A 14,459-nucleotide genomic window follows, 5' to 3' on the forward strand; every position below is an offset into this window, starting at 1 on the left:
GAATAGGGTCTTCAGACCTCAATTGCAGAAATACTCCATTAAAAATGTTCACTCTCGGCCAATGCTGGGTGCCAGGGAACTTAAAATCACAAATGCAAATGTCACACTGAAATAGCTAGACGGTAAAGTTGTCGTCCAGATGAAAGAGCATATGGTTACAACTAAATGTCTCTTTATAGATTATGATAAGCATGAAAATCAACTTCTTACAGACAGCTCGACCCTCAGCAGAAGTTTGAGCGTCTCTAGGAGACCAACTTTTCTGGGAAAATCCTGGAGGAATGGTTAAGAGTTTTTTCTCCAGAATCAGGCAAACCAAGGTTGGAATACTGGCTTATTTCTCTAGTTTCATGCCCTTGAGTAATAAATACACAGTGAGGAACCTCACTAAGGTCTTATTTCCTCATTGTAAAATGGGAATAATAATGGCCTGTGTTTTATAGGGCCGTTGGTAGGTTAGTTGAGATAATGCACAAAAAGGAATTAGCATTCTGCATGCACAAAGGTTTTGGCTGATACTTCGTGTTGATATTAACTCCCCAGATAAGAAGAATATTTGACTTGTTTTGGAGAATAAATAAAAATAGGACTAGATTGTGAGAAATGAGGCTAATTTAGCAGTATATGACTGAGGATATATGATATGGCTGAGTTGGAGAGAATGCCTGGTTCAGTTCAGCTCATTTCAGTCGCTCAGTCGTGTCCGACTCTTTGTGACCCTATGGACTGCAGCACGCCAGGCCTCCCTGCCCATCACCAACTCCTGGAGTTGCCTGGAGAAGAGGGAAAATTGTTGTGATTACAGAAATTAGATTCTGGCAGAACAGAAAACAGTCCTAGCTTACCTCCCCCCCCACCACCGCCTCCCCACCAAATACACCTTCCCTCTGTGAATTGTGGCTGTTGTTGAGTCATTAAGTCGTGTCCGACGCTGTGCGACCGCGTGGACTGTGGACCGCCAGGCTCTCTGTCCGCGGGAGTTTTCCCCGGCGAGGATGCTGGAGCGGCTGGCCACGCCCTGGGTGGGTGCTGAGGACTGTGTCATGTGCTTGCCTGTTGTTGCTCGGACAGTGGCTTGTGTGGATTGGCTTGTCCGAGTCCAGGACTTGAAGATATTCTTCAACTCTGCAATCTCAGATCAGTGTGAATTCACCTATAATGGTGTTTCTGACGTTACACCCCTTCCCCTCCCCACAGGGGACACTCGGCAGTGTCCGGCGGGGTAGGAGAAGCGTGATTCCGGCATTCAGCTGAAGCCCAAACAGACTCCAAAACACCCCACGATGCACAGCACAGTGCTCCCCCCCCCACTAAAAAATAATGCTGTCTAAAATGCCGGTTGTGCTGAGAACACAGAAGCCTAATATATAGCAGGTGAGATATTTCAACATAAAGTTATTCTGTCATCAGATTGTCTTAAGAGTGGTGCTAGTGGAAAAGAACCCACCTGCCAGTGAAGGAGACATAAGCGACTGGGGTTTGATCCCCGGGTCGGGAAGATCCCCTGGGGGAGAGCACGGCCACCCATCCAGTATTCTTGCCTGGAGAATCCTGGGGACAGAGGAGCCTGGCGGGCTACAGTCCAGGGGGTCCATAGGGACCCAACTGACGTGACTTAGCATGCAGGCATGCATCGTTAGCATTAGGATTACCTCCGCTTCCTGTCCCGTGAGACTACACTTTGCTGTCACAGTTGGGAGAACAAAAGCTTCAGTTAAAGAAATCAGTGAAAGAAAAATGTTAACTAAAAAATACTATAGATGGTCTGTAGATGTGTTATATAAAATATGAAGAAGCTCATTGGATGAATTAACTTAAGAAGGAAACGCTGCCCTCTGCTAGTAAGCAAACGAGATTATTCTCAAGCTGTTGTCCTTTGACGCGTGTCAGTCACTCCAGCTCCTCTCTGCGTATTCCCACCTTCAGGGAGTCCTCCTGTTTCGCCTCCTCTGACCAGTTCTGAAATATGGAGCACAAGTTTGTAATTCCTCTGTTCTTGAGACCAAGAGGGTAGGGCAGGTGAAACGGGTTTGCTGTGGTTCAGCTGACCTCACTTTCACCGTCACTGAATCTCAGGACGGCATCTCCCGCCGCTCCATGCCCAAGGCCCCTGTCCTCACCGGACATCACGCACTCAGAGGCCCTCACTGTGGGCGGAGCAGTTGCCGGAGGAGTTTTTGTTGGCAGTCCCTCTGGGGAGCACTAGGTTGTCTGGAAGTCTTTATGAATATTCATGCCTTAGTTTGCAAATTAGCAAGCAAAATTCCTGGGGAATGTGGTAAACAGCCAATTTGTCTGGCCCCACTCTGATGCAATTGACCTTGGCTAATCTCTAGGAATCTGCATAATTAACAATTATCTTGAGTGAGGCTGGACCACTGCTTGAGAATCACTCAACTCCCTCTTTTCATAAGCCAAGTGTTGGAGTTTTCCTTACCTCCTGATGAGCCAGCATGTTTTAATCTGTTCCAGGGTGATTTTCCAGCCAGGAGTTATAAACAATATTTATATAATACAGCCTGGAGACCCAGGCGACTCAGTGGTAAAGAGTCTGCCTGCAGTGCAGAAGACCTGGGTTCCATGCCTGGGTCAGGAGGATCCCTGGAGCAGGCAATGGCAGCCCACTCCAGTGTTCTTGCCTGGGGATCCCACGGACAGAGGAGCCTGGCGGGCTGCAGTCTGCGGGGCCGCAAAGAGTCGGACACGACTGAGTATAGAGCAGCAGAAGCAGCATGCAGTACAATAATTTGTATAAATTTATTTTTACAAATTATTTACTTTGTATAATTTGAATTTATACAATAGTACTTCGGCAGTTATTTGATTCTAACACTGCACTTTTGCTCTTACTGCTTAATGGAACAAAAGAAAAACAAAAATCCTATGAGAGTAATGTGGATGAATTGAAGATGGAAGTCATCAGGCCTGCTTAAATTGAGGAATCTTTAGCTTGTGTGTGACAGACTTCAGACAGAAGCCAGACAAATGTGGTTTGATCCTGAAGAAACTGAGTAACTTTGTTTTAAAGTAGAAATGCTGTCATTCAAGATTGGGTCTGAAAGTAACAGCATAATTTAGAAATATAAAATATCCTCTTTGATGAAAACTTTTTTTCCCCGTAGTATGCATATTTCTTGCATACCTTAGCATGCCGTCTCTAACACATTTTCATGGCCGCGTCCAGAAGGAAGGAGCTGAGAAACCTATTTTCCACATCTTTTATTTTAACAATCAGAGTGACAGCCATTCCCACTGTAATTACAGTCCTCTTTCTGGTGGTTAGGTTTTAAGGAAGCCAGTGATCTCATCTGTTATCAGACACCAGTGTGATATTGGTAAGTCTTCTCTTTGCCAGCCGTAGCCCTCAACATGTTAATTTCCATGGCTGATTCTCCATCCTGAAAAGGATTCTGTGTTTGAACTCTTAACAATGACTCTTGGCATTTGATTTTCTAAAGTTACTTAGTCTAGTGGTTAATTAGACTTCAGCTTGATAGCAAAAGAAATAGGTAACTGTTTTTAGATTAAGCTGTAATTTTTGAGATCTTGGTTAAATATCTCTGCACTTTTCTGTTAAAAATTTATAAGTGTTTTGTTTTAAGATAATTGTAGATTCACTTTTGGTTGTAAGAAGTGTTACACAAAGATCCTGTACTCTTTAACCAGTTTCCCTGGTGGTGCTATCTTTGAAACAACAGCGCAGTATTTTTTAGGTTTATGTATTTAATTTATTTATTTGGCCGAGTCGGATCTTAGCTGCAGCACGTGAATGGACCCTCTAGTTTGGCGTTCGGGCTCAGTAGGTGCAGTACGGTGGGGTGTACTCGCCCCAGACCTGTGTGACCTTAGCTCCCCGACCGCGGATCGAATCCGAGTCCCCTACATTGCGAGGCGGAGTCTTAACCCCTGGGCCCTCAGGGACGTCCCCAACAATGCATCGTAACCAAGACAACGGTGTTGATAGAGTCAGGACACAGGGCAGTTTCAGCGCTGCCGGGACCCGCCCGTCGCCCGTATAGACACCCCCTCCTCCCTTCTGTTCCCTGTCCCACAGCCCTCACCCCTGATAACCACTGATCTGATTCCATTTCTATACTTCTGTCATTTCAAGAATGCTCTCAGTGCAGCCGTACCGTATGTAACCTTTGGGTTTGGCGCCACTCTGCTACCCCCCCCACTCGGCATTATTCTCTGAAGACTCCTTCAGACTGTATTTATAGCCGAGTGCCATCGTACAGGGTCACTGTTCCCCAGATCGTCTGCCCGCTTACCTGGTGGAGGAGAGGTGGCTGGGTGCAGTTTTGCACTGGTACAAATCCAGCTGCTGTGAACATTCTTGGTCATGTTTTTTGTGTGTGGGGAGTTTGCATTCCTCTGGCCTAGGTTCCAAGGAGTAGAACTCTTAAGTCCTATGCTGCTCGATTAGTTCTTTAAGGGGTTGTACATTTCACATTCCCAGCAGCAGTGCGGAAGCGGCCCCGTTTAGTGGCATCCTTGTCAACATGTGGGGGTACAACCTGGTAGGTGTGCGTTTCACTGTGGGTTTAATGTTTGTGGTTGTGATCCACAGTGTTTCTCTGTGGTTTAATTTACATCTCCCTGAAGGCTTAATGACGGCGAGCATTTTCTCATGTGCCTCTCGATCACCTGTGTGTTCTCTTCGGTGAAATGTCTCTTGTCCATTCTGTGAATGGATTGTGTGGCTCTTTAATGTTGAAGTTTGAGGACTCTGTGTATTCTAGATACTGATCCTATGTCAGATACATGGTTTGCACATTTCCTCCCCCCCCCCCCCCAGCTTGTCTTTTCATTCTCTCAGTGGAATTTTTCACATAGCCAAAATTTTAAATTCTGATGAGGTACATGTGGCAACATTTTCTTTTATGGATTAAGATTTTGGAATGAGGTCTAGGGCTTCCCTGGTGGCTCAGTAGTAAAGAACCCACTTGCAATGCAGGAGACCCGGGTTCCATTCCTGGGTCAGGAAGATTCCTTAGAGGAGGAAATGGCAATCCACTCCAGTATTCTTGCCTGGGAAATTTCATGGATAGAGGAGCCTGGCGGGCTACAGTCCATGGCGTAACAAAAGAGTCAGACGCAACTTAGGGAGTAAAGAACAACAATGTGAGATCTAAGAACTCTTTGTTCAGACTGTGTTCCCAAACATTTCCTTTTTCCTCCCTAAATATAAAGATTTATAAAAGATTTTATAAAGATTTCAGTCCATTTTGAGTTAATTTTGTATGAGTGTTTTGGGTCAAGGTTTTTTTTTTTTTTAATTCCCTATGGATATTCAGTTTTTTTGGCTTTCCTGGTGGCTCAGATGGTAAAGAATCCGCCTGCAATGCAGGAGACCTGGGTTCCATCCCTGGGTTGGGAAGATCCCCTGGAGGAGGGCATGGCAACCCACTCCAGTGTTCTTCCCTGGAGAATCCCCATGGACAGAGGAGCCTGGCCGACTGCAGTTCCTGGGGTCACAGAGTCAGACACGACTGAGCAACTCAGCACACACATTCAGTTTTTTGAGCACCGTTTGTTTAAAAGGCCACCCTGTGTCCACTGAATTACTTTTCCGCTTTTGTCTCCATGTTTTTATGACCCTTAATGTTTTACAGTGTTAACTTGGACTGCACCCCATCCTGGCAATCATCTTTGAGTCTCTGGGTTGAATTTTCTGAAGGAGAATGTGGTTGGTGTTCACTGTCGTTTATGAGCTAGTCAGTCCGCTGTCTGGCCCAGCTCCTGACCATCGGGTATGAGGAACGTCACACAACTCACAGGGACTGTCCCTTCCGAGGTCTTCTCGTCTTTAGTGTCTATCAGGCTGTGATCTCCGTAAATAAGGGTGTTTGAAACTAGGGTGTGTGCCGTGAAAGCTTGTCTTGTTTGTGCTGATTTCGGGTTTTTATCTCTGGGACTTTTTCTGAAATGCTGTCAAAGAATGAAGATATGTGCCTCTAAATACTTATTTTCTTTTGATTCCAGTGATTTTCTGAATGGCATCATACACCCATTGTGGAATCAGTTTGGGGTTTTAAAACTTTGTTTTCCCAAAGCAACATCACGTTTATGGTTTATGAATATTTTACAGGTGGAAACATCAAAAAGAAAACATTTAAATGTAAATGCCAGTAGTATCTGAGTCAGCTGTGATGCTGAGTGCAGTCTTTTTATTCCCTTCCAGATTTATCAACGATGTTGGTTAGTATTCAAGAAAGCGTCCAGCAAAGGTCCAAAAAGACTGGAGAAATTTTCTGATGAACGTGCCGCCTATTTTAGGTGTTACCATAAGGTAAGACTCAGTTATTGTAGCTTTCCAGAAGTCTGTTCATAACTAGAGAACTCACGTTCTTTGAGTCTGAAAACTTGTCTTGCTTTTTTAACCACGTTACAAAAATTACTTTTTCCAAGGACATAACATCTCTAAAGGACATCTACTAGCTCACTGTTTGCTTTTTTGGCTGTTGTTATTTGTCTCCTCTGTAGCTTATTCATTCTATTGTTTTTTAAGATTTATTCCTTAGTTTTGTGTTTTGGCTGTGGCGGGTCCGTGGCTGCCCGCAGGCTTTCCCTAGCGGCGAGCGGGGCTCCTCTCCGCCGCTGTGTGTGAGCCTGTTATTCTGCGCCTCCTCCTCCCGTGGAGCGTGGCCTCTGGGGCTTGGTGGTTGCAGCTTGCAGGCTCTGGAGTGCTGTCTCGGGTCGGTGTGGCCTCCGTCCACGCGGGAGCTTCCCCTACCAGGGGTCACACCAGTTGCATTGCACGGTGGATCCTTAAGCACTGCACCACCGGGGAAGCCTCCCATTTTATTGTTGACAGACACTTAGGTTTTTTTCCAGTTTTCACCTATTATGACTCCAGTTTTTAAAAAAATTTTATTGGAGTATCTTTAAAAAATTTTTATTGGAGTATCGAATCTTTCCTGGTGGCTCAGAGGGTAAAGCTTCTGCCCGCAATGCGGGAGACCCAGGTTCGATCCCTGGGTTGGGAAGATCTCCTGGAGAAGGGAAAGGCCACCCACTCCGGTATTCTTGCCTGGAGAACCCCATGGATGGAGAAGCCTGGTGGGCTGCAGTCCACGGGGCAGAAGAGAGTCGGACACGACTGACGACTCCACTTCCCTTTGTGGTGTGTTGGTTTCTGTGGTCCAGGCTGAGTCAGCTCTGGGTGCACACGTCCCCTGTTCCTGGATTTCCTCCCCGTTTAGGTCTGCAGAGCGCTGAGCGGCGTCTCTCGTGCGGCCCACTCAGTTCTGCTTGGTGTCTATTGTGTTCACATCATCAGTAGTGTGTGTGTGTCCATCCCAGCGCCCAGCTCACCCCCCACTCCCTCCCCGCTGGGCATCCATATGCTTGTCCTCTGCGTCTGCATCTGTTTCTGCTTCGTAAACCACTGTCTGCCGCTGTGGTCCAGGGCTTCCCTGCTGGCTCAGTGGAGAATCCGCCTGCAATGCAGGAGATGCAGGTTTGATCCCTCGGTTGAGAAGATCCCCTGGAGGAGGAAATGGCATCCGGTTCCAGTACTCTTGCCTGGAAATCCCCATGGACAGAGGAGCCTGGCAGGCTACACAGTCCATGGGGTCCCCAAAGGTCAGACATGACTGAGTGATTAGCCAACAGACCACGGTGGTCCGAGCCACCACGCTGCCTAACCCCCAGCCCTCCGGAGTCTCTTTGAGACGCTCATATCGCATCATGATTCTCTGACTCAGAACCCTCAGTCGGGTTGATATAATGGTCCACCCATCACACGTGTGACTTCTTGCTGCCTGTTTAACTTCAGTTTCCCCAGTCCCACTTGGCCCTGTGACAGGGACCCTGGGCTCTGCACTCTCAAAAGATAGCCAAGCACATCCCTTCTTTTGAATTTCCTCTTCCCTCTGCTTGGAAGGCTCTCCTTGCAAATATCCACATAATCACATCCTTACTTTGTTCATGTCAGTGTTCAAGGCCCTTGCCTGCCCTCGTCATTTGAAATGAAGCCCTTGGGCACCCTCCCACTCCCTCTCGCTTTGTTTTTAGCGCTTATCATCCTGCATACACACTGCTTAGTTATTTCTTATTGTCTTCACTACAATGCCACCAAGAGCAAGGTTCCCAAGGGCAGAGATTTTGGAGTCGGAAGTACACCTGCTTCTACTCCTTACCAGGGCCGAACATAGCAGGCATTTTTTAAACTTTTTTTTTAAATATCAGAGATCTTTATTCTTATTTGTTTTGTTTTTATTTTATCAGGTCTTGGTTGTAGCACGCGGGATCTTCAGTTGTGGCCTGTGGGCTCTAGTCCTGAGCGGGGATTGAACCCTGGCCCCTGCGTTGGGAGTGCAGAGTCTTAGCCACTTGACCGCCAGGGAAGCTGCTCTTGAAACTCTCGGTTGAGAAGATAGGAGTGTTATCAGCAGAGGACAGGGAATGGATGCGGATGTCTGTGCTTCACTCTTTTATTAGCTCATCAGAAAGTCTTGAGGCATCTGAAACTAGGAAAAGGAATTCTGATTGGAGGAGATGCAGTGCATGGTGCTGGGAGCAGAGAAAGCCAGGACTGGGAAGGTTTATGAGAACAGACTCAAATGTAGAACCAGAGTGGACTGGGAAGATGCCCCTTGCACGGGAAACACGCCAAGGGAGTTTGAGGACAAACTTGCCCTATTTCCCAGACTCCTGCCTGCTGGCTGTGGAATTTAATATGTACATCTTTGGGGAATGTGGTAAGCCACAGTCTCTTTCATCTGTAATAATCATTAACCAAAGTTCAAAGCATCAGAACGGAAGAATTATCTCCATTAAGCCTCCAAGCCCTTGATGAGTTCCTGTAGCCGATTCACCCTCCTAACTCTTTCAGATCTGATACATTTAATATTAATCTCTCAGGGGCATATAAAAAGCTGGAGTAACTCTGAGATATGCATTTTTTATCTAAATGCTGTGTAATTTATGAATCTTGATAATAAAAATACTAGGGTGATAAGTAGCTTACCGTGACTAGATTTCAGAGTTTATTTGAATACAAATAAAAAGCAATTTCCACAAGAAAGGAAGCACTGTATATTATGCTGTTTGATCAGTTCAGAGATGGTGTGGCATAGACACCCGTCTCTCCTGTAGGAAATCTGTGGCATGTGTGGAAATGAAGTGCTTCTTTGTTTCACTTTTAAAGATAGTATAATGGGGTGGGGGGAACACACCAGTTTTACATATGTGATTCTTTTTAGTTTTTTAAAAAGGAAATTGGCCGTAGAATTTTAAAACATGGTGCTTTGCTCACTGACAAGGTAAGTAAAGGTGCTCTCATACAAAAACTGGAAAATAAATATATGACTAATGCCCAGACAGCCATTATCTTCATGTCTTTACCTCTTTCGTGAAGTGCCCCTCAAGCCCCAGAGCTGTCAGAAGCGGCTGTGAATTTGATTAACTGTAATTGTAACAATATTAAGACTCCAGTGACTTTATTTTTTCTTTCTTTCTTTCTAGTTTCATTGAGAAATGATTGACATGCATCACTAAGTTTAAATGTAGGACTCCAGTGACTTTAAATTTTGTTCCTGACCTTCCCATTAAATTCTGGTTTATTGCTCTCACTCAGCAAATCCAAACGGCCCACACGAAGCAGAAGGGGTTGAGAGTTTCTGTGCATACTTTTACTTTTTTGGTGTGAATAACAATTGGGAGGAAATCTAAGTAGAATGATGGTCAACTGTTGTTTTTGAGACCAAGGCAAATAGCATGGTGGGAAGTATGCTGGCCCTGGGTTTGGGAAGCTTGCTTTCTCTTTTCTCTCTTTTTTCTTTTGTTAATTAACCTCACTTTATTTATTTATTGAAGTGTAGGGAATATACAATATTATGCTGGTTTCAGTGTTTTTTCAATTATTTTTATTAATTAGTTACAGACTAATTACTAACTTATTAATTATGGACTGGAGCTTGGGGGTTGCAAAGAGTGGGACGCGCAACCTAGCAAGTGAACAACGACACAACAGTATTGGAGTGTGTTGACTTACGGTGTGTGTTAGTCTCAGATGTGATGGCCATGGCTCAGTCACCAGGTCATGTCCGACTCTTGTGACCCCGTGGACTGCATAGCCCGCCAGGCTCCTCTGTCCGTCAGCAGAGTGACTCTCTTACACGTACGCACGTCTCCACGCTGTTTTAGCTTTGCTCCCCTGTAGATCACTGTGGAGTGTTGAGTGGGGCTCTCGGTGCTGGGCGGCGGGCTCCTGCTGGCCTCTATTTTACGTGTGTGTGTAGCCTGCGTGCAGTCACTTCCAGCCTCTCGATTTACCCCCCTCCCCCTTGGTAACGGAAAGTTTGTTTTCTAGGTCTGTCACTCTGTTTCTGTTTTTATAAAACTCTTAGAGGAAAACAAAGGCGGAACACTTTCTGACATAAATCCCAGCAAGATCTTTTTTGATCCACCTCCTAGAATAATGAAAATAAAAACAAAAGTCAACAAATGGGACCTAATTAAACACAAAAGCTTTTGCACAGCAAAGACAACCATAAACAAAATCAAAAGACAGCCCACAGAATGGGAAAAAATATTTGCAAACAAAGCGATCGACGAGGGATTAATCTCCAATTTTTAAATACACAAACAGCTTACGCAGCTCACTATCAAAAAATAAAGACAACCCGATCAAAAAACGGGCAGAAGATCTAAATAGACATTCCTCCAAAGAAGACATAGAGGGGGCCAAAAAGCGTGTGAAAAGATGCTCAATGTCACTGATTATCAGAGAAATGCAAATAAAATCAATAATGAGTTAGCACCTCACACAAGTCAGAATGGCCGTCATTAAAAAATCTACAAACAATAAATGCTGGGGAGGTCTGGAGAAGAGGGAGCCTTCCTACACCATTGGTGGGAATGTAAATTGGTACAGCCACTATGGAGAACAGCATGGCGGTTTGTTAAAAAACTAAAAAGAGAGCTATCATATGGTCCAGCAATCTCCCTCCTGGCTTATATCCAGAGAAAACTATACTTTGAAAAGATACATGCACCCCAGTGATCATTGCAGCACCATTTATAAATACAATAGCAGGACATGGAAGCAACCTAAATGTCCATTGACAGATGCGTGGATAATGAAGATGTGGTGTATATACACAATGAAATATCACTCAGCCATGAACGGAAATGAAATAACGCCACTCGCAGAGACATGGACGGACCTGGAGATTGTTTTACTAAGTGAAGGAAGTCAGACAGAGACAGACAAATATCAGGTGATATTGCTTATATGTGGAATCCAAAAAGTGACTCAGCATTTCTCCAGATTCTCCCCTATTACAGGTTATCGCTACACTCTTCTTGCTTATCTGTTTTATACGTAGTGTTGATAGTTTGTATCTGTTAATCCCAAACCCCTGATTTGTCCCTCCATACTGACTTCTTCCCTTCGGTAACCACAAGTTTGTTTTCTATATCTGTGAGTCTGTTTCTGTTTTGCATAAACATTCATTTGTATTATTTTTTAGATTCCACATATAAGTGATATCATACAGTATTTGTCTTTCTCTGACAATTCATTAAGCGTGATATTCTCTAGTGAGTGAAAGTCACTCAGTCGTGTCTGACTCTTTGCAACCCCATGGACTGTACAGTCCATGGAATATCCAGGCCAGGATACTGGAGTGGGTGGCCTTTCCCTTCTCCAGGGGATCTTCCCATCCCAGGGATTGAACCCAGGTCTCCCACATTGCAGGTGGATTCCTTACCAGCTGAGCCACAAGGGAAGCTCAAGAATACTGGAGTGGGTAGCCTATCCCTTTTCTGGGGGATCTTCCTGACCCAGGAATCGAACCGGGGTCTCCTGCATTGCAGCTGGATTCTTTACCAACTGAGCTCTCGGGTTCATCCACATTTCTGCATATGACGATCTTTCACTCTTTCTTATGGCTGAGTAATATTCCATTGTGCATAAACCACATCTTCTTCAGCCAGTCAAGAAGGGTGCTTGGGCTGCTTCCATGTCTTGGCTGTTGTAACTAATGCTCCTGTGAACAACGTAATCCCCGTGAGATTCCTCCAAGTTGCTGTGGTGTGATCTTCATCGTCCCTTCCTGTTTATCCTAAGCAGTGTTCCACAGTGTGGATGACTGCAGCTGATTACAGTCCCCACTGAAGAGCATCTTGGTTGTTTCTAGTGTTTTATTATTATGGATAAAGTTTATCTTTCTGGGATAAACTCCCAAAAGTACAACTGCTGGGTCATATGGTGGCTGTATGTTTAGTTTTACAAGAAGTTGCGAACCTCCCTTACAGAGCAGCTGTGATTTTACATTCCCACCAGCAAAGAGTGACCGATCCAGTGTTCCTGCATCTTCATCAGCGTTTGGTGGTGTCACTGTATTTACTTTAGTCGTTTGATAGTCACATCTCGTGGTAGTTTTAATTTGCATTCCCTCATGTCTAATGATATTGAATGTATTTTCTTGCACTTGAATTGCTGTCTGTGTATCTTTTTCTATGAAATATCTCTTTATGTATTTTTACCAATTTTTAGTAACTTTTTTTTACAAGTGAGTTTTGGGTATTTTTTTCTATAGTATAGATTCCAGTCCTTTGTTAGATATGTGGTTGCAAATATTTTCTCCTTTTCCATAGCTTAACTTTTCATCCTGTTAACAGGATCTTTTGCAGAACAAAAGTTTTAATTCTCATCAGGTCCACTGTTTGAATTTTTACTTATATGAATTGTGCTTTTTGTGTCAAGTCTAAGAATTCTTGGCCTAGCCTTGGATCCTGAATATTTCTTTTCTAAAATTTTATAATTTTAGGTTATAAATTTAAGTTAATGATTCATTTTGAGTTTAATTTTTGTACAGGATGTGAGACGTAGGTTGAGTTTCATTCCTTTTTACCTATGGTTGTCCAATTATTCCAATACTCTGTTGTTAAAAAAAAAAAACAAACTATTCTTTTCCCACCGAATTGCCTTTGTACATTTACCAAGAGCTATTTGGGCATATTAGCATAGGTCTATTTCTGGGTTTTCTGTATCATGTTCTCTTGATTACTGTAAATATACACTAATACTTAATATTGGGTAGAAATGAATGCTTGCAGTTATTCTTTTTTTAAAGGTCGTTTTAGTTATGCTAGTGCTTTTCCATAAAATTTTAGATTTGTCTGTGCTTATAGAAAACCCATGTTAGAATTCTGAATAATTATATTAAGCCTATAAATCAAATTATGGGAGAACTTGACATCTTTTCTATATCAGATCTTTCAATTCATAAACATGGTTGCTCCATTTATTTGGATTTTAAAAACTTCTTTCATCGTCATTTGGTAGTATTCAACCTCTGTATCCTATACATGTTTACTTAAGTTTATATGTGATTATTTCATTTAATTTGGATTAAATTCAAAGCCCTTTTGCATTAAACTCTTGTGTAAACTTGTCATCTTTGGGCTGTAATCAGTGAAACAGTCATCTGGTTTAATTTTTTTTTCTTGCCCCACAATTATTTGAGTAATCATTTGAATTGATTAGTGGTCCTTGCATTTTGGGAAAAAGCCTCAAGTTTTGAGGCCCTATCAGAATGTCATCTGTGTAGTCTGGCACTGATCTGTTTGCTTGACTTAGTCATGTTCTTAAGCAATGTACATGTGCAGGCAGGGAAAAGGAACAAGACAAAAACAGACTTAGCTACAAAGTTCATTGAATGTAAATGCCTTCCCCCCCATTCATATGCATTTCTTACATGAATTTCTTAAAAACTTGCATCCGGAGGACTTATCTATGTGATTTCACATTTGTGCTTATGTGGAAACACTCGACTGTAATCCAGGTACACACAGAAGCTCTCTGTTGGTGATGTCAGACAGAGAAGAATGGGTTTTCTTAAGTCAATAAAAAATGAGTCAAATGGTTTTGGGTGTGGGAGAAAGTACAGGATATTGTTGACCAAAGGGTGATGATCCGTCTACCTCATTTTACAACTTTTTGCAGATTTTTTTTTTCTTTTTCGTATCACATTATTTTTAAAAATTATAGGTATTGTACATGTTTCTTGTAACAAATGTATAAACAATTCTGAAGTGCATGGAGTAAAAAAAAAAAAAATACTATTCTGGACCCTATTCCCTGTCCTTCAGAAAAAATACTAATGGGTTAATGTGTACTTTTCAGACCCTTTTTTTCTCTGTATACAAATAGAAACAAATTCTCAGACATATATAGATCACATTTTTAAAGCAAAAATGCAGTAATTCATTGCATATTATGCATATTGTGTTTAAGGAGACCATAATTAACAGATTTCCCCCAGGACATTTTAATGAGCCTGTAGTTCTTACATAACTTTTAGTAGTGACTTCTTTCACATTCATAATTATTTGGATTTATGAGGTAGAATAAATGGTCTCCTTAGTTATGCCCTTTCTCTCATGCTTTGACTATCATTCTAAGTCAATAATTAGTGGCTACACCTCATTAATTTAACAGATCC

General features: G+C 43.1%; 1 protein-coding gene across 3 annotated transcripts in view; it reads left to right on the top strand.

Annotated features, from left to right (window-relative positions):
* Window positions 1–14,459, top strand: part of DOK5 (docking protein 5) — a 147,132-nt gene that overhangs the window by 59,580 nt on the left and 73,093 nt on the right. Inside the window, exons 1-2 of one of the 3 annotated variants that reach the window (XM_043884352.1) lie at window positions 5,850–5,860; window positions 6,185–6,292. Coding sequence is in view for 2 of the 3 variants with exons in the window: in XM_043884350.1 (XP_043740285.1) it covers window positions 6,077–6,091; window positions 6,185–6,292 (123 nt within the window). In the remaining variant the exon portion in view is untranslated. Of the gene's footprint in view, window positions 1–5,849; window positions 5,861–6,069; window positions 6,092–6,184; window positions 6,293–14,459 lie in introns of those variants that run through there. The other 2 variants (XM_043884350.1, XM_043884351.1) reach the window with 2 other exon arrangements.

The sequence above is a fragment of the Cervus elaphus genome, chromosome 23 (genome assembly GCF_910594005.1).
Source record: "Cervus elaphus chromosome 23, mCerEla1.1, whole genome shotgun sequence".
In the NCBI taxonomy this organism is placed as follows: Eukaryota; Metazoa; Chordata; class Mammalia; order Artiodactyla; family Cervidae; genus Cervus; species Cervus elaphus.